The sequence below is a fragment of the Cyprinodon tularosa genome, unplaced genomic scaffold, assembly GCF_016077235.1.
Source record: "Cyprinodon tularosa strain WSP-4 unplaced genomic scaffold, ASM1607723v1 ctg430, whole genome shotgun sequence".
NCBI lineage: Eukaryota > Metazoa > Chordata > Actinopteri > Cyprinodontiformes > Cyprinodontidae > Cyprinodon > Cyprinodon tularosa.
The window spans coordinates 1,540,865-1,562,198 of record NW_024039153.1 but is presented as its reverse complement, the minus strand read 5'-3'; the positions used below and the strand labels follow the sequence as shown (position 1 = coordinate 1,562,198).

At 43.3% G+C, this 21,334-nt stretch overlaps 1 protein-coding gene across 1 annotated transcript; it reads left to right on the top strand.

Annotated features, from left to right (window-relative positions):
• Positions 1-1,512: 1,512 nt before the first annotated feature.
• Positions 1,513-21,334, top strand: LOC119792796 (trifunctional enzyme subunit alpha, mitochondrial-like; the record flags this gene model as incomplete). Its single annotated transcript, XM_038299581.1, has 11 exons — positions 1,513-1,629; positions 1,718-1,827; positions 1,909-2,043; positions 2,145-2,316; positions 2,403-2,489; positions 2,573-2,713; positions 4,537-4,605; positions 4,723-4,918; positions 5,009-5,123; positions 20,303-20,448; positions 20,539-21,334. Coding segments are annotated over 11 exons (1,434 nt in total), but the record flags the coding sequence as incomplete, so codon positions are not given.

The window sequence follows — 21,334 nt, the reverse complement described above, 5'->3', positions numbered from 1 at the left end:
TTCGGATTATATATCAGGGGTAATTATACAAAAGTTCCTATTTTTAAACCATTATAAAAGTGACATTTATTTGCTATTAAAATTGGTACAATAGTCCCCTTCACAAGTATATATAGATGTAGCATGTTGAAATCCCCACCTACACTACTGTGATGGTATACACATGGAAGACAGAGATTTAAAAAATGACCCAAAAAACATAGCTTGGCTAATGCCCTTTGAAAAGGACGGTTTTATTGAGCTTCTGTATAATGTACAAGTGAGCGTTGTCCACAAGGCCATCAAAGCGGACAGGAAGGTAGCTGTGGTCATGTACTAGTGCAGGAATGTCAGCAAACGGGGATGGAAGATCTTCTCCTCCTGCTTACACATTATATAACCTGCAGAAACAAAAACAAAATTGACCAACAACAATTCACAGTGTATAAGATTGGTATATCAATATGTGATTAAATTTCAATGATACACATGCCCTTTGAAGATGAGCTGGAAAGTTGAAAATGTTTGGCACAACACCATCTTTAAGTTGTCCAAATGAAACTAATACAAACTTATAAAAGCTTTGAGTCAACAACAGTCTTGTAATACTATTATGTCATAGCAAAAGTCTGGCTTCTTCCTTTTAATAAACCCAGCAAATTCCTGTAACATAATGTAAGATGTTTTGACAAACCAAATCGATTGGAAATCATGTTCAATTCTGCCTCTTCCACTGATGTAAAGTTGCTGGTTAACGTTAGCAGCTAGCTAAACTGTAACGTTAGCTGCTAACTTACTAACGTTAGGTCTCACTTTGCAGCTTCTTGTTATTAGCCAGCTAACGTTAGGCTAATAATGAAAATACAACAACACTCAGATTATTGTTATTGCCCAACTAATAACTACAACCACATCCACAAATATTGTAATTTACACCAAAGATTAATTGTCATACAATCGTTATTGGTGTCAGTAAAACCTATATAATTGACTAACAGTCTCAGCCTTGATAACTTGCGCAAGTAGCCGTGATGCACAACTATGCTGCATGATTAAGTAATTTTTCGACAAGAAAATCTGCAATTTCGACATGTTCAAGCATCTAGAATTATAGCCACGTTCATAATGTTTGTAAGAAACCAAACTGTTTGTAAATCCGTCAAGAATTCAGTGAGATAAGAGTATTTGTGTTCGTGCTGATCACTCGCCTTCATTAGGTACCACAGAGCACAACAGAAAGCCTGCCTGAGGTAAGATGGCCGCCGGTGATGACGTTTGAGACTCCGCCGTAAGACATCTAGCCTTTATTATGGATATCTATGGTGATGACGGCGCGGCGGATGACGCATTAATCGCGCGACACAACTAATCGATGATGAAATTCGTTGCCAACGCTTTTAAAAGTCGATTTTTATCGATTCGTTGTTGCAGCCCTAATTAGAATAAGAAACTTAATGTTTGTTTTTTTTTTTTGCTGCAAAATTATCCAAATTACAAATGAGAGAGCATGTCCTTGAGATCATGCAGACTTAAAATAAATATATATCTGTTATTAGTTTGTGTTCTAAAACTGATTTCTCAATTTCTTTTCAGTGTGTGAAGACGGGGGTGGAACAGGGCCCAATTGCTGGATACTTGGCAGAGTCTCAGGTAAAGTTTATTTTCCTCGCTTCCTGGCACCTATAGGGCTTACGTCTTTGTTTGCTGATCGTTCGATTTATTTTCTTTTTTTATACAGAATTTCGGCCAGTTGGCGAAAACTTCAGAATCGGCCGCCCTAATTGGTCTGTATCACGGTCAAGTAGCATGCAAGAAGAATCGATTTGGAACCCCAGAGAGAGAAGTGAAGTAAGCGTTTTTTGTGCTTTGGTTTGATGCATTGTCTGCCACAGTTATCGGCTCACTTGTTTTCTGTTTTCTTTTCCCCAGAACTCTTGCCATTTTGGGAGCAGGGCTAATGGGAGCGGGTGTCGCCCAGGTGACTGTGGACAAAGGCATCCATACCATCCTTAAGGACACCACTGTGGAAGGTTTGTCCAGAGGAGAGCAGCAGGTTTACAAAGGGTCTGTAACTTCATGTCAGATGACACTTCTGGTTTATGCTGCAATGAAATGATCTTGAATGTTGCTTTTCTAAAGCCTTTATTCCTTTTCTTTTTAAATAGCCTTAATCACAAAACCAAAAAGAAGAGCATCACATCCTTTCAGAGGGACTCCATACTGTCCAACTTGATCAGCCAGCTAGATTACAAGGGCTTTGAAAAGGCTGACATGGTCATTGAAGCTGTGTTTGAAGATATCAAAATCAAGCATGCCGTCCTGAAAGAAGTCGAAGCTGTAAGTCTATCACTAAGCTTTTACTCTTCATTTTATAAATTTAATCAAGCAACAAAACATTTGATCTCATCCACATTTGTCTACAGGTGGTCCCTCCTCACTGTATATTTGCAAGCAACACATCTGCTCTTCCTATCAAGGACATTGCTGCTGCTAGCAAGAGACCAGACAAGGTTTGACTTTGGGTTTGTTTTACATAAATAAGCAATTGTTTTATTCACAACATTGTAAGATGACTAGTTCTCTCCACCCTCAGGTTATTGGAATGCACTACTTTTCTCCAGTGGACAAGATGCAGCTCCTTGAGATTATAACCACTGATAAGACGTCGAAGGACACTACAGCCTCGGCTGTGGCGGTCGGCCTGAAGCAGGGCAAAGTGATCATAGTTGTTGGGGTGAGCTCCAGGGTTCTGCTAAAATATTACTTAAAAACATGTCATGTGTCAATTGTGTTCACTAAAGTATCATTAAGCAGGATGAAAATTTGAAATAAGCAAGCTTTAAAAAATTAATCGGAAAGTATTTGTCCAAAATTTAAAAGCTGTATCCAGCTATATCCCTTTTTAATATTTTCTGTTTATCTATCTATACATCAAACCCTTTACAACAGGGTTCCCGCAGGTCCTTTAAAAGTCTTAAAAGGCATTGAATTCTTCAAAATAAAACTAAGGCCTTAATTGGTATTAAAATGTCTTAAATCAGTCTTTCGTAGGCATTATTTATTAAAAACATAATAAATAGGATTATTTTTATTACAATTTATTTTTGTAATCTAAATAAAACGTTAAAATTTACTCTTTTTTTTTTTTCAAAAAAAATAACGGCTCGCCATTATTGGTTCCGTCCCGATAGCGGAACCAATAAAGCGTTGTTGCGGCCGGGACATTTGGGAGATGCGCCATTAACTTTTTGTCTGGAAAATATGAGCAAGTGTAAATGTAGTGAAAATTGGCTCCAGGTAAGTGTTTTCTCCATGGCTAAAACCAGGGAACATACATGAGGCTCAGTGGATTTAGTGCAAGAAGTCATTCTGGGAATTAAGGCAGTGGAGTCGCATCCGAAGCACGAAATACAAAGCAGCAAAATGGAGTTACGGAGAAACAGCCGGTATTTCTCAGTTTAGTTCCACCCTTGTCTCTGCAACGCCTCCACTTATCACCAAATCAAACATACTAAGAAAACCATACAAAAAAAAAATAGCTGCAAAAAGACTTAGCACTGGTTATGTTGGGGCTTTAAAACTGATTAGTTTTGTTCCCTGCTAAAACAAAGTTTGTGAATTCAGTTAAATAATTGTTAAAATATATCCGTCATTTGTGTGTTTTTAGCTTTCTTCCTGAATGGGAAGCTTTTCAAAATTTGAAACATTAATGCAGTGGTTTATGTTAAAATAAACCTTTGGGTTAAGTTGTCGCAAGCGGGTTTTTCTTGTCTTTCTTGTGAATTTGGTCTTAAATTTTTATTTCAAGTGGCATTAAAAAGTCTTAAAGTCTTGAATTTAATTTGCCTTATGCTGCAGGAACCCTGTACAATCCATTTTTTCCCCCTCTGCCCATCCGTTCATATATTGCCTATCATTCATCTGCTTGTCCATCTGTTTTTATATACTTGTTTTTCCCTCCATGGAGTAGTAAACATATACAACCGTCTTTCCATCTCCTATTCTCAAGACATTTTATCATTCAATAAAAGCAGGAATGGTAGTTTCACATCCTCTGTTATTTTGGGAAATGAATCATCTTGATAATAAAAGTAATTAATGTAATATATTCAAACTTACTATTGATTTAGTTTGCAAATTCCAGAAACTGACAATGTTTTTCAGATTATAACCCAATTAGATTTTTTTTATGAAAGATTCTATTAATATAAACCAGGTAAAATATTTATATATAAAAAATATAATTGTGTTTTTTCAAGACTGAGTTTAAACAGTGACAGAGTAATATCTACTCTGTTATAGTGCTTTTAAAAAAATCGGTCCTCTGATTGTCAGTCGCCGGGCAATCCGTTTAACAGTCATCCATCTGACCGTTTATTTAGCTTTCCACCCGTTAATCAGCAGTCAGTCTGATCCATTCATCAAATTCACAGTGAACTGTTATTGAAGTTTAAACCTGAGGATGAAACGGACACAGAAATCTAGAATTTGATCAGAGAAATTTGTAATAACCCTGGTGTTTTGAGCTACGTTCGTATTACTGAAGTTTCTTCTCAGGATGGACCTGGATTCTACACCACGAGGTGTCTGGCTCCTATGTTGGCTGAAGCTGTACGAGTTCTTCAGGTTAGTTCAAGCTGCAGGTTCCTTGTTTTCTTGGATGGTCTGTCCTTTAAAACGACGCTTCAGAATTTGATGCATTGCTTCTACAAAACTGCTTTGCATGCTATCGTTTACGTGCAGGAAGGCGTAGACCCCAAGAAGCTGGATGGCCTTACAACAAGCTTCGGCTTCCCTGTGGGTGCAGCCACGCTGGCCGATGAAGTTGGTATTGATGTTGCAGCTCACGTGGCTGAGGATCTCGGCAAGGCCTTCGGCTCCCGCTTTGGTGGCGGAAATGTGGAGGTTTTAAAGACCATGGTGGATCAGGGGTTTAAAGGTGAAAGCTCCTTATTGTTTGGGTTTTGGTTTAGGAATCTGCTTTAGTCTTATTGTTTCTGATGTTTGTTATATTTGTGTTACTTTGAAGGACGTAAATCAGGAAAAGGTTGCTACATCTACCAACCAGGCCGCAAAGTCAAGGATGTGAACCCAGAGGTTGGAGACATTCTTGAGAAGTTCAGGATGACACCGAATCCTGCTGTGTAAGTCCAAATGAAAATGAAAGGAGATGCAGGAGCAGCACAACACGTGAAAAATAATATCTTTTATTTTTAACAATGCAGGGTCGAAATGATTCAGTTAAACTTTTATTTTAAAAAAACAGCTCAAGTTCTTTTGTCTGACACAGGCTCTATCACAACACTGTCAGTATTTATTTCTTAGTCTATCTCTTTTTTTTCTGAAGAATAATATTTAAATTGTATGTATATTAAGGGATAAGTTATTATTCATCTATATTCCAATTGAAATAGTTCATTATTGATATTAAATATCAAATCACTGAGATAATCACTTAACTTTGGTGTCATCCGCAAAAAGGATTAGGTTTAGTAGTTTGGGTATATTAAATATGTTGTGTAAATTAAACAAGTTTGGGCCCAATATAGATCTCTGTGGGACTCCACAAGCAATACCCAAACATCCCGATTCGAACATACCCTTCTTCACATGTTGCCGTCTATCTGCTAAATAGCTTTGCATCCAACTGAAGGCCGCTCCACTAAAACCATATCTTCCCGTTTTTTTTGAGTAAAATATCACGATTTACAGTATAAAAGGCTTTTTTCAAGTCATTTAATATTCCTGATGCATATTTTTTTCCATCTAGATTATTTGTAATTTCTTCTACTGCATCAATTACTGCCATAGATGTTGACCTTTTTAACTTTTTATTATTATTAATTATGTTTTTCTATAAATTTATGAAATGTATTGCTAAAAAAAAGTGTAGCAGAGAAATTGTCCTGTAATTGGCGAAAAATGTTTCCATTCTTACACAGTGGTATTATTTTTGCCATTTTCATATTGTTTGGAAAGGTCCCTGTTTCAAATGATAGATTAAAATATAAGTTAAGGGTTTAGAGATATTACAGGTCATTATTTTATTAGTCTCATATCAAAAACAATCAGTAGTTTATTTTCACACTTACTAACAGTCTCTATTATATCTGATTTAGTTCCGCTTAACCAGACGTGGAATTAGTGATGTTTTACTTTTGTGAAGAGGGGAGGCATCATATTTAATACTCTGTCGTCTCACCCTAATCACTAGTCGTGTATATTTAGCTGTTACTTGATTTTTCCTGATCATTATAACCAAGTTTCTATGTCAAAGGTGACAATTTGGCTGGATGGGAACTGCGGCTGAAACAATTAATTGGATTAATCAATTGTTGTAATAAAACTAATTTACTAATCCATTAATCCTAAACTGGAGTGACAGATCAACCAACCCTTGAGCAGCAATTATACCAAAATTATAAAAAGAATATATAAACATTTTGCATTTAAGATACAAAAGCTTTTTCATTTGTCAATATCCAGAACTCAAGTGGAATTGTTTTAGTTTCACCTGGTTTGATTTAGTAAAAAATCTTCTTTAAGGAACCTATTAGTATCTTTTCATTAATTGATTAATCGACAGATTAATCACTTTTAAAATAATCGTTATTGCAGCCCTAATGGGAAAACTACATGTTACCATCAGAGTGATGCTCTCAAACATCCAACCTTTTTTTTTTTTGGAACAGATAAAGCAGGCCTGTTAAAAGTTTTTTGGCTGTGTTTAAAACTGTCCTTTGCTATGAAACAGACTAATGGTTGAATCGCTCAATTAGAGTAACTAAACATCCAGGCAGAATTCAGCTGAAACATTTTTATGGCTACAAAAATCGGAGTTTATCCACAACCCAACTAGAGGTATCATAGGGGTGTGTGTATATATTTAAATCTCTGTTAAACTGTACTTACTGCTATTATTACCGTATTTTCACGACCATAAGGCGCACCGTACTAAAAGGCGCAGTCTCAGTTATGTGTGCCATTTCTGTATTTAACACACACATAAGGCGCACCGGACTATAGGGCGCGTTTTTTATATACCGGTTTATATCCTCTACTACCTTTAAATACCTCTACTTTATTTAAAAGTACAGCGGGAGCAAACTGAGTATGATTGTGCTTTATTCATGTATTTATTACAAACTATTAATCAAACCTGGGAGCTGGCGGTGAGACAGACACATTGCTGATGACACAGCGCTGTGGTCACTCCTAAATTAACTTAAAATCCTGAAACCGGAAAAATTTCGCTTTTATTACCGGTATCCTGGTGCCTGCAGTTTAAATTATTTAGATGAAAAACACCTGCCAGCCACCGCGTGAACCCGGAGGCTACCCGGCCTAGAGGCTGCTGATGAAGGGATTCCTACTGTCCGTGCACCGCTGGTATGTGGGGGTCTGAGCGCCTCCGACAGAAATAGTATAGGCAGGATGAACTGACTGCAATTATTAAGTTTTCAGGTGGACTTTCTCACTTAAAAACATATTAAAACGAAAGTTACGTATGTAACTACGGTTCTATGAATCCCGGATGACCGCCAGAGGGCGGTGCTGAAAGCACTGAATGTTCCCTTCGGGCATGCGCAGTTCGAGTAATTATACCAACAGAGTCACACCTGTGACACCGGATGACCACTCAAGCTATATAGCCTGGTGTCATCCTTTGCTCTGCTCCTACAGAATCTTCTCGCAAAAGCAAGGATCCTGAGTGACAGAGAAGCTCTGGCGGTCATCCGGGATTCATAGAACCGTAGTTACATACGTAACTTTCGTTCTATTTCATCCCTACTGACCGCCAGAGGGCGGTGCTGAAAGCACTGAATGACTAATGCCAACGATGTCACAAGGAATCCTGAGCACATACCTCACAGAGGAGGCCCAGCAGAACCTTGTAAAAGGACCTGACCCAGGGGATGAAGGGCAGCCACATTGACACTGTAGAACCTGGTGAAGGTGGTTGGGGAAGCCCATGAAGCAGCAGCACATATAGCTTCCAGCGGAACCCCTCTCAAAGCAGCCCAGGAAGCGGTGACGCTCCTGGTGGAATGTGCTCTCACACCGACTGGCAGGGAGCAGTGACCTGGAGCGTAGGCGTGGCAGATGACACTCACAATCCAATGGGACAGACGCTGTTTAGAAAGAGGACAGCCTAACCTTGGACCCCCATAGCATAGGAAAAGCTGGTCCGAGCGTCTCAGATTGGCGGTGGCTGCAATGTATGCCTCCAACGCTCTTACTGGGCACAACAACTCAGACTCATTCTCAGTTGTACCAGATTGAGGCTGAAACCGAGCCAGCCGCAATGGCTGGTTACGGTGAAAAGGAGACAACACCTTAGGCACAAACGCAGTATTAGGCCACAGGGTAACACCAGAGCCATCTGGATTCCACCTGATACACCTAGGGCTGACAGAAAGAGCATGTAGCTCGCTGACCCTCTTAGCTGAGACGATAGCCATCAGGAAAGCAGTCTTGCAGGAAAGCCACTTGAGTTCTGCTTGTGCCAAAGGCTCGAATGGAGGGTGGCACAGAGCTGTGAGAACCAACGGCAGATCCCAATCTGGGGCTCGTGGGGCTGGCTGCTGGCACAACCTACGAGCACCACGCAGAAAAAGTGAAACCAGTTCATGGCGCCCCACTGTACGGTTGTCAACAGTTCGGTGAAGACATGAAATTGCTGCAACATACACTTTAAGGGTCGAAGGAGAGCGGCCCTTATCAAGGAGAGACTGGAGGAACTCCAAAATAGTGGGCACCGAGCAGGAAACTGGGTTCTCATTGTGGGCAGAGCACCACTGAGAAAAGAGGCGCCATCTGTTAGCATACTGCAGCCGAGTGGAGGAAGCCCTAGCACTCAATACGGTGTGTCTCACGGTGTCTGAACACCCAGTCAGCCTCCCAGGGGCCATGCCCACAGCTGGAGACGTTGAGGGTTGGGGTGCCATATCTGTCCCCCCAACTGAGACAGCAGATCCCTCCTTGCTGGAAGACGCCATGGAGTACCGTGACACAGACTCCAAAGCAGCGGGAACCACGGCCGTGCTGGCCAGAACGGAGCTACCAGCAACACTCTGTGGCCCTGCTCGAGAACCCTCCGTAGAGTCGGCCAAATCAGTGAGAGGGGTGGAAAGGCATACAGGAGAACCTGCGGCCATGGATGAGCCAGTGCATCCTGGCCCAGTGCGCCCGCCATCCCGGTTAGGGAATACCATAGGGGGCAATGGGTCGACTCCTCTGTGGCGAACAGATCTACCTCTGCCTGCCCAAAGAGGTTCCAGATTATGCGCACTACGTCGCGCTGAAGAGACCACTCTCCCGGAGCAGGTGCCTGGCGGGATAGAGAGTCCGCAACCTGGTTCTGCCGTCCTGGCAGATACGCTGCGCGCAGGGTACACAGACGGAGAAACGCCCATTCCAGGAGATCCCTCGACACCTTCAAGAGACGTGCTGACCTGGTGCCACCTTGGTGGTTTATATGATAAACAACAGAGATGTTGTCTGTCCGAATCAGCACGTGCCTTCCCTCTAGGTGGGGCAGAAGGCACCTGAGGGCCATGTGCACAGCCCACAGCTCCAGTACATTTATGTGTTCGGTGCGCTCCCTTGGGTCCCAGAGACCCCGAACAGCTCTGTGTTGCCACACGGCACCCCAGCCCATGAGGCTGGCATCCGTGGTGACCACCTCCCTTCGACACACTACTAGCCCCATTGGAACACCACTGGACAAAAGGGTCCCGTCTCGCCAAGGAGCTAGGGCATGGAGGTAGCTCCTGGTCACCATTAGCCTGCGATGCCTGTGCAGCCTGGCGTCTAGGCGAAAGCTGTTGAGCCATCGCTGCAAAGGACGCAGAAGAAGCAGCCCTAAGGGCACGACACGAGTGACTGATGTCAGTTTGCCCAGCATTCGCAGGAAGATGATGTAGGGAAACTCCCTGCCCAGTCTGACTCGACGGACAAGCTGGAGTATGTCGTCCACCCTGTGAACAGATCGACGGGCCATCATGGTAGCAGAGTCCAGATGCATCCCAAGAAAGGTGGTTGTCTGAGATGGAACAAGACAACTCTTTGCCAAGTTGACTTTGAGGCCTAACAGTGACACATGAAGTAGAAGCTGGGACGTATCCCAAGAGGCAGCTACCTGAGAGGGAGCACAAAGAAGCCAATCGTCCAGGTATGGCAGAATCCTGACTCCGGAGGCCTGTAGAGGAGAAAGGGCTGCTTTCACGCATCGAGTAAACACCCTCGGGGAAAGGGAGAGCCCGAATGGGAGCACCCGGAATTGCCAATGACGCCCCCGATAGGCGAACCTGAGAAAACGGCGATGTTCTGCCGCAATAGGTACATGAAAGTAGGCGTCTGTCAGATCTACTGATGTAAACCAATCTCCCGCCACAATGGTCTGAAGGACCTCTGTTATGGTGAGCATGTGGAAGGGAAGGACCTTCAGGTACCGATTCAGTCCCCTTAGATCTAAAATGGGGCGAAAACCGCCGGTCTTCTTGGCCACAAGGAAGTATGTGGAGTAGTAGCTTCTGGGTTGCCGCGGAGGATCTACAGACTCGATTGCCCCCTTGCCCAGGAGGGCGGAAAGCTCCTGGTCTAGTGCCTGAGATTTCACCGGGTTTGTGATGACAGTCATCTTGACCCGGTGTGAGAGGGGGGGCCGCCGTCGGAACTGGAGCCTGTAGCCATTGGTTAAGGTGGCAACCACCCATGGATCTACGGCATGAGCAGCCCAGAAATTCAGCTGCTGATGGGAAAAATGTCCGACGGCTGGCCCGGTGGTATCATCTTCTATCCCCACGGCCCCTGGGGGCTCTGGGGGGAGGGCGTCCAGGATTTGAGGCCCGGGTCTGTCTAACAGGGCGGCAGACAGGCTCACGAAAGGCCCTCCTCGGTCTCTGCCGCACATCATGGGGATAGGAACCAACAGGTCTGCCATCAGTCTGAGATCGTGGCTGAACGCTGGGGGTAGTGGCAGGGCGGCCCGAACGCTGGGGAAAGGCAGGTATGCTCCTGCGAAGGCCAGAAAGCTGCTGGCTAGTCTGACGTGCTTGAGCTTTCCGTTCCAGCGCCTCCAAGGCAGCTGATCCAAACAGCTCCCCTGGTACAACCGGGACACCCCTGAGGGTCCTACGGCATGCTTCAGTCAGAGGAGACTGTGCCAACCAGACCTGTCTACGAGCTTGGACAAGGAAAGACATGACCCGTCCAAGCTCTCTGGTCATCAGCGCGAAGGCCTGCAGCGCTGCGTCACTATAACCAACCGCCGCACTTGCACCACCAGTGTCCTGAACAGATGCAGACAGGGCAAACATGAGGTGCGCCAGAGAATTGCCAAGGCGGCCAGCACGCGCTCCTGCATTGTACGCCTTACAGAGGAGGTCATCTGTAACCCGACATTGAGTCCGCGGGCACCGGACATCAGGACGCAGGGCTTCATCTGGTGACACAATCAGTGAAGCAACAGCTGGTTCAATTGCTGGCATACGGTCCAGGCCCGCCTTCACCGACTCATGCATGGCAGCTAATACACGACCATCCGATGAGAGACGCGACAGCGCTCTCGGTTCCCGCCAACAGGCGTGTAACTCCTTCAAGTACTCCTCTGATGGAGGTACAGAAAAAGGAGTAGAAGCCCTTCCACGTCTGAAAAAAGGACTGCCGGAGCTGGATGCCTCTCCTTGTCGGAGTTCCAGCTGCAGCTGCTTCAGGGCCATAGACATGACCTCCCGCATGGAACCGTCACCTGCCTCTCCAACCGCACTCTGAGATTAAAATGAACCAGCCTCAGAGGCTTGAGAGGACCCTGCCTCCTCCTCATCTCTAAAATGAGAAGCGGAAGCAGCCAGAGAGATAACGTCATCCTCTACAACCAGCTCGGGCATTGGTGGGGAAGAGAGCCCAACCACTGGGAGCGAGGGATCAGATTGCCGTGTCTGCAACAAGGACTTCATCTCTGCCAGCTCTGCTGACAACTGCTCCACCCTTGTGGACAGGCCCTGGTCAGGTTTGGCCCGCTTCCTCCGGGGGAGGGGCACAGATGCTGTGGTCCCACCACGGCGCTTAGAACGCTTGGGGGGAACCACCTGCCCTCTGGGGCAGAGGGCACACAACTGGGCCAACCGGGCCACCCTCACTGCATGGGGCATAAAGCTGCAGTTCATACAGGGGTTCTCAGACAGCGCCTCCAAAAGGTGCTCATGTCCAAGGCAGGTAGGGCACAGGTCGTGGCCATCCTCTGCCTGCAGGGCAGCCCCACAATCCATGCAGCTGTGAGAGCCATCCATGTCGAAGGCCGACAAGGCTTAAAGAACAGAAAGTTATCGAAAATCGGGAGAGGGGGCGCAAACGCAGCCGTCACCAATTACAGCAGAGAAACGAAAGAGGCTGCGAGCACAAGGCAGCCGATACTGGGAGAGGGGGCGAGAACCGCTACCGTCACCAGGTATAAAACCAATAAACCAAAAAAGCTAACAACGTTAGCTGTATGGAAACTTAAGTTGGGAGTAGGAGCGAACAACGCTGCCGTCACCAATTATAGCGGATAAAACAAGAGAGGCTGCGGACACAAGGCGGCCGATACTGGGAGAGGGGGCGAGAACCGCTACCGTCGCCAGGTATAAAAGCAATAAACAAAAAAAGCTAACAACGTTAGCTGTATGGCAACTTAAGTTGGGAGTAGGAGCGATAAACGCTGCCGTCACCATTCATAACTAAGCAGACCGATGAAGAAGGCTGCAAACAAACCAAAAAAGGCTAACAACGTTAGCCGTCTCCAACTTCGGCAAACGAAGTAGACCACACTTGGTTGGGAGAGGGGGCGAAAACCGCGGCCGTCGGTAATTATAGCAGCGCAGACCGGTGAAAAAAAGGATGCAAAAGTAGGGAATATACTGGGAGAGGGGGGCGAAAACCGCTGCCGTCACCAGGTATAACACCAACAAACTAAAGAAGCTAACTACGTTAGCCGTATATAACTTCGGCAGTGAAGTTATTCACACTGGGAGTAGGGGCGAAAACGCTGCCGTCACCAGTTCGAAACAAAACAGCACGAAGCTGTAGGTAAAAAGCTAAAGTCGTGAGCCAGGAGAGGGGGCGCGGACGCTACCATCACCAGCAAACAACTCACTTACCTTCCGTAATCCTCAGAATCGACCCGTTGCAGCCCTGGGAGGGCGGAGAATAACCGCAACTCCGGTCAAGAGACAGGGGCTTCAGACAACGGGGAAGTTAGCGAACCGCTTGCGAGAAGAAAAAAGGAGCAGAGCAAAGGATGACACCAGGCTATATAGCTTCTGAGTGGTCATCCGGTGTCACAGGTGTGACTCTGTTGGTATAATTTTTTTTTCAAAGATATTTTTTTTTATTAGAATTTTCTGTTAGACATACAAAAACAAACATACACACACGCTGAAACATGAAAAATAAAGCAAAATAGACTAAAAAAAAAAAAAAAAAAAACAGAGCAAGGTGCATTCCCTCCCCCCACCCAAAAAGAACACTAAACCCCAGGGCTCACTCTATCTACACACTCAAAAAACGAGGAAAAAATAGCTTTACATGTCACAGTATTTTATAAGATGTAGGAAGGGAAACCAAATATCCTTAAAGTCTTCAAGCTTTCCTTTTGTTATATATGTCAGCTTTTCCATTGCCAGGTTGTTGGTCAATAGTTTAATCCATTCATTTATCTTTGGTCTTTCTGTGTTCTTCCACTTCAGAGCAATCAAATGTTTAGCCTGCAAAAGGCAAAAACTCAAAAGCTTCCCTCTCTTCATAAGTCCTTTAAGTCCATCTGGAAAAATTTGCAATAAGCAAAGTTTACTGTCCATTGGAACATCCTGTTCGATCAAACGGGAGATGAACATGGTAACCTCCTTCCAGAAAGTTTGAATCTCTATACATTGCCACATACAATGGAAAAGAGTGCCCTTATTTATATTACATTTAACACAGATATCAGGAATATTTGAATTAAAATGGTGAAGTTTTACAGGAGTGATATACGTTCTAAATAACCATTTGTATTGTAATAGTCTAAACCTTGTGTTAATAGTTTGCGTTTGCGCCAATAGACATGAGTTATTCCATTCATCCTCAGGGATTTCAGTTTGCAGATCAGCTTTCCAAGCTTGTAAATATGCAAGACTATTTTCTTTTGAAGCCAAAAGTAAAATATTATAAAATTTGGAAAGTAGGCCTCTACTCTGATTATGGTGAAAGGCTATATTCTCTATGGTTGTGAGTGGAGGTTCAGACGTAGATTTCAGTGAGGCGAAGACAAAACTTCTAATCTGTAAATACTTAAAAAAATGCTTTTGGGGCAGACTATACTTATTTACCAGTTGTTCAAAAGTCATCAACACTCCTTCACTATAAAGGTCCACTATTTTATTTAAGCCTCTATACATCCATATTTTAAACCCCCTGTCTGCTCTTCCTGGTTTGAAATTATTTTTTCCCCAAAGGTGACAGATATGAGATTTTGGATACCTCATCTAAATCCTTATGGGAGTGGTGCCAAACTGATATGGTGTTTTTGAGAAAAGGATTTTTGGTGTTTTTTAATAAATATTTAAGTTCCGCTGAGTAAAAATAGGATGACAGAGGTAATGTTACAGAGTTGTTTTCTATTTGTACCCAACAAGGTATGTCACCGGTTGAAAAATAACAGGAAGCAGCACAGAGTTGCGCAGCACGATAGTACAATTTAATGTTTGGCACTCTAAGCCCACCTCGATCATAGGGCAGATATAGAAGAGAGAGTCGCAATCTGCAGCGCTTATTGTTCCATATAAATTTGTTAAAAGCTTTATTCATAGAAGAAAAGAAAGAAGCTGGAATGTGTAAAGGAATTGACTGGAAAAGGTATAAGAACTTTGGAAGAATGGACATTTTAATAATATTAATACGACCTATCATTGAGACTGGCATTTCGTTCCATCTTTCTAGGGAATCTAATATTTTCTGCACTAAAGGATCATAATTTATAGAAACCATTTTCTCCAAATCTCTGTCAATCTTAATTCCTAGGTAAGTAAAGCCCTCTTCGGTACATGCAAATTGTGTTTGTATTGGAGGGTTATTTCTGTTCAGCATTAATAAGGAGCTTTTCTTTTGGTTAACTTTATATCCTGAGAATTCTCCAAATTCCTTCAGTAGTTTATCAACAGCTTGAACAGATTCTTCCAAATTAGCTAAATACAAAACAATGTCATCTGCAAAGAGAGACAACCGGTGCTCTACATCCCCAATTTGAATGCCAGTGATCTCGGGGGATTTACGTATTGCCATGGCAAGCGGTTCAATGGCAAACAAGAAAAGAAGAGGGGACAATGGGCATCCCTGTCGTGTCGACCTACAGAGGTTTATACATCTTGACAATTGATTGTTTGTGGCAACTTTAGCCACTGGCTCAGTGTACAGTAACTGAATCCATTTTAAATATTTTCCTCCTAGGCCGAATCTCTTAAGCATATGAAAGAGGTAACTCCATTCAATCCTGTCAAAAGCTTTTTCAGCATCTAATGACAAAAAGGCATGGTCCATAGCAAACTGTTTTTCATACAATATATTAAGTAATCGGCGGGTATTATGAAAGGCTTGGCGTCCAATTAAAAATCCATTTTGGTCATTTGAGATTAAATTGGGGATGTGTGTTTCAATCCTTCGAGCCAAAGCTTTGCACAAGATTTTTGTGTCACAGGACATTAAAGAAATGGGTCTATATGAGTCCATTTCTGTTGGGGGTTTACCTGGCTTCAACAAAAGAGAAATAGTTGCCAATCGTAAGGATGGGGGTAGGGTGCCTTTTTCATAAGATTCATTGAACGATTCGAGTAGAGAGGGCAGTAATTTATCTGGGAATTTCTTGTAAAGTTCAATTGGTAGGCCATCGGGGCCGGGAGCTTTACCAGAATTCATGTGGCTTAGAGCCACTTTGAGTTCTTCAACACTTAATTTTTCATCCAAATCTTTCCTACTCTCTTCTGACAGGGTTGGAAATTGAAGTTGGTCTAGAAAATGCTTTTGTTTATTTGTATTATCTGGATATTGTGATGTATATAAATTTTCATAATATTTTGCAAATGCCTCATTTATACTTACTGGATCCACCAGATTCTCACCATTATTTAATTTGATTAAATTTATGGCCCGATTTGTCTAACTTTTTGAGCCTCCAAGCTAGGAGTTTTCCTGCCTTCTCACCCTGATCGTAATATGATTGTTTTAACCACAATAGATTTGTCGCTGTTTTGCTGGTAGTGAGCTCGTTATATTCTGATTTTAATAAAAGAAGTCTCCTATATTTGTCAGTATCATTGCAATAATACATCTGTTCCTGCAAGTCTTTGATTCGCTTTTCAATGTTTTTTAGTTTATTTAGATGCATTCTTGATTTATGCCTAGTATAGCTCATTATTTCCCCCCTTATATAAGCTTTAAATGCTTCCCATTTTATTGATGCACTGGTTTGGTTTGTATTAAAATTAAAATACTCAGTTATTTTCCCTTCAAGAAATTCCTCAAACCCTTCAGACCTAAACCATTTAGCTTGAAATTGAAATGGGATTGAAGACCGACAATAATTTGGTAATTTTATTGATAGAATAACTGGAGCGTGGTCAGAGAGTAGAATAGCTTCATACCAACATTTTTGAACAGTAGATAATAGACCAGAAGAGACTAGAAAAAAGTCTATTCGCGAGTAAGTTTTAAAGGTGCTTGAAAAGCAAGAGTACTCTGTTTTATTTGGAAAAAGTTGTCTCCAAACCTCCACTAAATTCAGATCTTTCATATATTTCTTGATAGTTTTCCTAGCTTGTTGGTGGGACAAGACAGAAGTGTTTGAACGGTCTACTGCAGAATTTAAAACACAATTGAAATCTCCACCAATTATAAATGGACCGTTATAAGCTGCCATGGTTAAAAACAAATTTTGGTAAAAAGCAGGATCATCACCATTAGGGGCATATAGACACACAAAGTTGACCATTGTAGAGACTATAGTTCCACTAAGAATGATAAATCTCCCTGATGGGTCGAAGTATTTATTTTTTAGTTCAAATGGAATTGATTTGTGAATCAGTATTATGACTCCCCTGGCATGAGTTGTAAAACTAGAGGAGAATACCTGGCCAGGCCACCTAGCTCTAATTTTATTCACATCTTTTCCCGTCAAATGTGTCTCTTGCAAAAAGCATATTGTAGTTTTCATCTGTTTGATTCTGCCCATCACTTGTTTAAGCTTGACAATTTTGTTCAGACCTCTGACATTCCAACTAGATATATTAATTACAGGACAAACAGACATAAGTTGTGTAATTGGAGATGTAAACAGATGAAGTACATTGGTCCCTTCCTATTCTCTCATTCAAGTAGTGTAAAGTCCACAAAAAAACAGTGTCCAGAGAGAGCCCTATAACCCAAATCTCCACATATTTCCCCAAATGAAATGTGGCGGTAACCCCTTCTGAATATTGAACTTGGGTTATATGAAATGTTGCAGCCACCAAGTGGGTAACGTAAAAAACTGCACGCATAACGATGGTCATGTATAAGTTGGCTGGCATAAACAAAAAGTGCTCTGACCAAAATAACAGTAATTAAGGCAAGATTTGCTAACATTGCAAAGGAGTAATAGAAAAATATTAACAGTGTTCATGCTTCCCTTTTTTAAGACAAAACGTTATTTTTAGGAACCATGTCAGAAAAAGAGTAGCGAATACATACTAAGTCTTGGAATTGTCCTCAGCCTGCGAGCCTATTCCGTCAATATACTTTTCGGCTTCTTCCACGGATTTGAAGATCCGGCGTTTGTCATTATGTGTGATGATCAAGTGGGCTGGGTACAGAATGCCATACCGAATTTTAAGGGAACGAAGCCGGATCTTCACTCCATCAAAGCGCGTTTGCAGCTTGCGAGTCTCGGCCGAGAGATCAGGGAAGAAGGTGACGCGGTGGTTCTCATAGCGCACCTCCTTCATTTTCCTGACGGCTTTCAGAGTTGCTTCCCGGTCCCGGTAGCTCAGAAACTTAATTAAAATAACCCTTGGAGCCACAGGACTGGAGGTAAGGGGCCCGATCCTATTGGCTCTCTCCACGCAGCGGGACAAAGTGAAGTCCTCACCTAGCGTCTCTCGGAGCCACTTCTCCAAGAAGCCACACAGGTCCGATGCCTCGGATTTTTCGGGGAGCCCGACCAACCTCAGGTTACAGCGTCTGCTCCTGTCCTCTTGCTCCGCCACTTTGTCACAAAGCACCTCCACTGTCTTCTCCAATGATTTAACTCTGTTTTGAAGGGAAGCAACATCGTCCTCTGCTTGCGAGACCCGCGCCTCTGCTTCCCCAATTCTTTCAGTGAGCGATTGTATATCCCCTTTAATATCCTTAATTGCTTTCAGCATATCAGCAGAATGCTTATTCATATCCTCCTTCAACAAACTAATTGCTCCGAGAATATCACGGTTGGTTGGCGCATCCTGAGCCTCATCCAGGTGAAGCGGCGCTGCCACGTTAGCATTTGCCATAATAGCCGCATGTGCTACGTTAGCCGCACTCACTTGTGGAGCCGTTTTAGTCGGTTGTTGGACCGGCTTGGCATTTTTCGGTGGCATAATCCCCAGCAAGCGTTTACCCGTTAGCAAAACAGGCGAAATTGTCAATATTGGTCTATCTTACGGATTAGTTTAAAGGATTCAGTAGCGAGCCATCCGCACATGCACCGTTCACTGAGACGCCATAACCGGAAGTCCCCCTGTTGGTATAATTACTCGAACTGCGCATGCCCGAAGGGAACATTCAGTGCTTTCAGCACCGCCCTCTGGCGGTCAGTAGGGATGAAATAGAACTACTTTATTCCCACTGATCACAGCAAATATAGCTGCAAGATTTAGATTATTTAGATGAAAAAACACCTGCCAGCCGCCGCGGTGAAGAGGAGGAGACCCGGCCCAGAGGCTGCTGTTGAATTAAGTTTTCAGGTAGAAAAATAGAGCGGGAGCAAAACTGAGTATGATTGTGCTTTATTCATGTATTTATTACAAAGTATTAATCAAACCCATCAAAGTCATCATCCTCTGTTTCTGAATTAAACAGCTGCGCTAAATCAGACATGCCAATTTCCCTTCTTCGCTGTCAGAGTCACTTTCCGTGCAGCGCAGCTCCTCAGAAATAATGCCGGCTTTTGCGAAAGCTTGAACAACAGAGCCAGCAGACACTAGTCCAAGCATCAACAATCCATCCCCAAACGGTGGCGTAACTTGCCCGGCGGTGCCTTCCACTTATCCTGAAACTGTGGTCTCCGTCTGTCATCCATCGCTCCCACGCCGCTCGCAGCCTTACTTTGAACGGCCGGTTCACACCGATGTCGAGCGGTGGAAGTTCCTTTGTCAGACCCCCCGGGATAACGGCGAGCACAGCGTTCATTTGATTCACCTTTTTTTTCACATCAGCTGTGAGATGGGCACGCATGGAGTCACAGATTAACAGCGATGGTGATGAGTGGAAAAAAACCACCTGGTCTCCTTACATACACCTCCCTCAGCCACGCTTTCATCATCTCCTCATCCATCCAGCCTTTTTCATTTGCCTTAATATCATGTGTCATCAGAGCGATGTCTGTCTCGCTGTCAGCTCCCAGATCAGCTTCTCTGATTGGTTGATGCAGCGCGTCTAGCAGCAAAAACAATTTTTCCATCTCGAGCAGCAGCAGCGCGTTGGCGGCGCGTCAGATGCTTAAACGCTCCCGACGCGCTGCGCCTGCTGCTCAAAACGCGCTGCGGGACCTTTTGCTGCGTCTAACGCGTCAACCGTTGACTTTGCATGTAAACTCGCTGCTTCTGCTGCTCCTGCTGCGTCCGGTTTACACCGATGTCGAGCGGTTGAACAGCGAGCACAGCGTTAATTTGTTTCACCATGTTTTTCACATCGGCTGTGAGGCATGGAGTCACAGACTAACAGCGATGGTGATGAGTGGAAAAAAAAAACACCTGGTCTCCTTACATACACCTGCCTCAGCCACGCTTTCATCATCATTGAGGAGTTTCTCCTCAATGAGGTGGTCTCAAAAGTCGCAGTTACAACACACATAGGGCGCACCGCACATTTTGAGCAAAAAAAAAGATGTTTATGTGCACCTTATAGTCGTGAAAATACGGTATGTAAAGTGTTTGAGGTTCTATACCGCTGACTAAATAAGAACAGTAGCTCTTTACTACTTAACGTCCAGATATTCTCTGTAGGTACTTTAACTTTAATGTTGATGTTTCGTTATTCTTTGCTGATTCAGATTGTCTTTCTTGTGAATATCTTGCAGTTCATCAGACTCCGATGTGCAGTACAGGCTGGTTTCACGATTCGTCAACGAGGCGGTGCTGTGTCTGCAAGAGGGCGTCCTGAACAACCCGTTGGAAGGAGACATCGGGGCCGTGTTTGGGCTGGGATTCCCCCCCTACCTCGGAGGTCAGATAACCTGCATTGTCGGTGAAAGCCGTGATAAAATTCGTCCCTTCTCACCACTTTTTAACATGCCTCTTTGTTTATTACCTCCAGGACCTTTCCGCTTCGTAGACAACTTCGGCGCCGACAAACTTGTGGAGAAGATGAGGAAATTTGAAGCTGTATACGGGAACCAGTTCACTCCATGCCAACTCCTACTGGATCACGCTAAAGATTCCAGCAAGAAATTTCACAAGTGACCAACTCGCCGGTGCTGCCAGTAGCTCCTAATAAACTCAAGTTTGTCACTAAACATGTGCCTAACATCGATTAATGGGGAGGGTCAACATGCTGACTGTACACGTTGACCGTTTATCAGGTACAAATAACCTCAAGTGGAGCTGTATGATGGGTAATTAGTGCTGATTTATTTTTTTTTCTTAAAAGGGGGGAAAATTAAAGTTAATGATCATTTCTGGAGTTTTTATTGCAGTACCTGACCTGTGCTCACTGGTTTTTAACAATGAGGAGCAGCTTCTATAGCTTTGAAAATTATCATGAGCTTGATTCAGCACTAGACTGTATGGACAGAGGTGAAATAATACAAACCGTTTTATTTCAGGTGTTGTACCTAATAAACTGGCAAGTGTGTGCAGGTGGAAAGCTGTTTTAATTTTTTTTACATGAATGTTCACTTGATGTATAGATAAAAGGGTGTATTGACATGAGTTATTTACACATTGCATCTGTAAAGACATTTTTTCTGCTGCCAAATAACTTTTAACACAATGAATGTTAAGATACATCATGGTTCAGCAAGTGTCTTGATTTATTTGTACATTAAGGGTTTGCCTTGCTTGGTATGGAGAAAAATGTAAATGTGAAACTTCAATAAAAAGGTTGATTAATT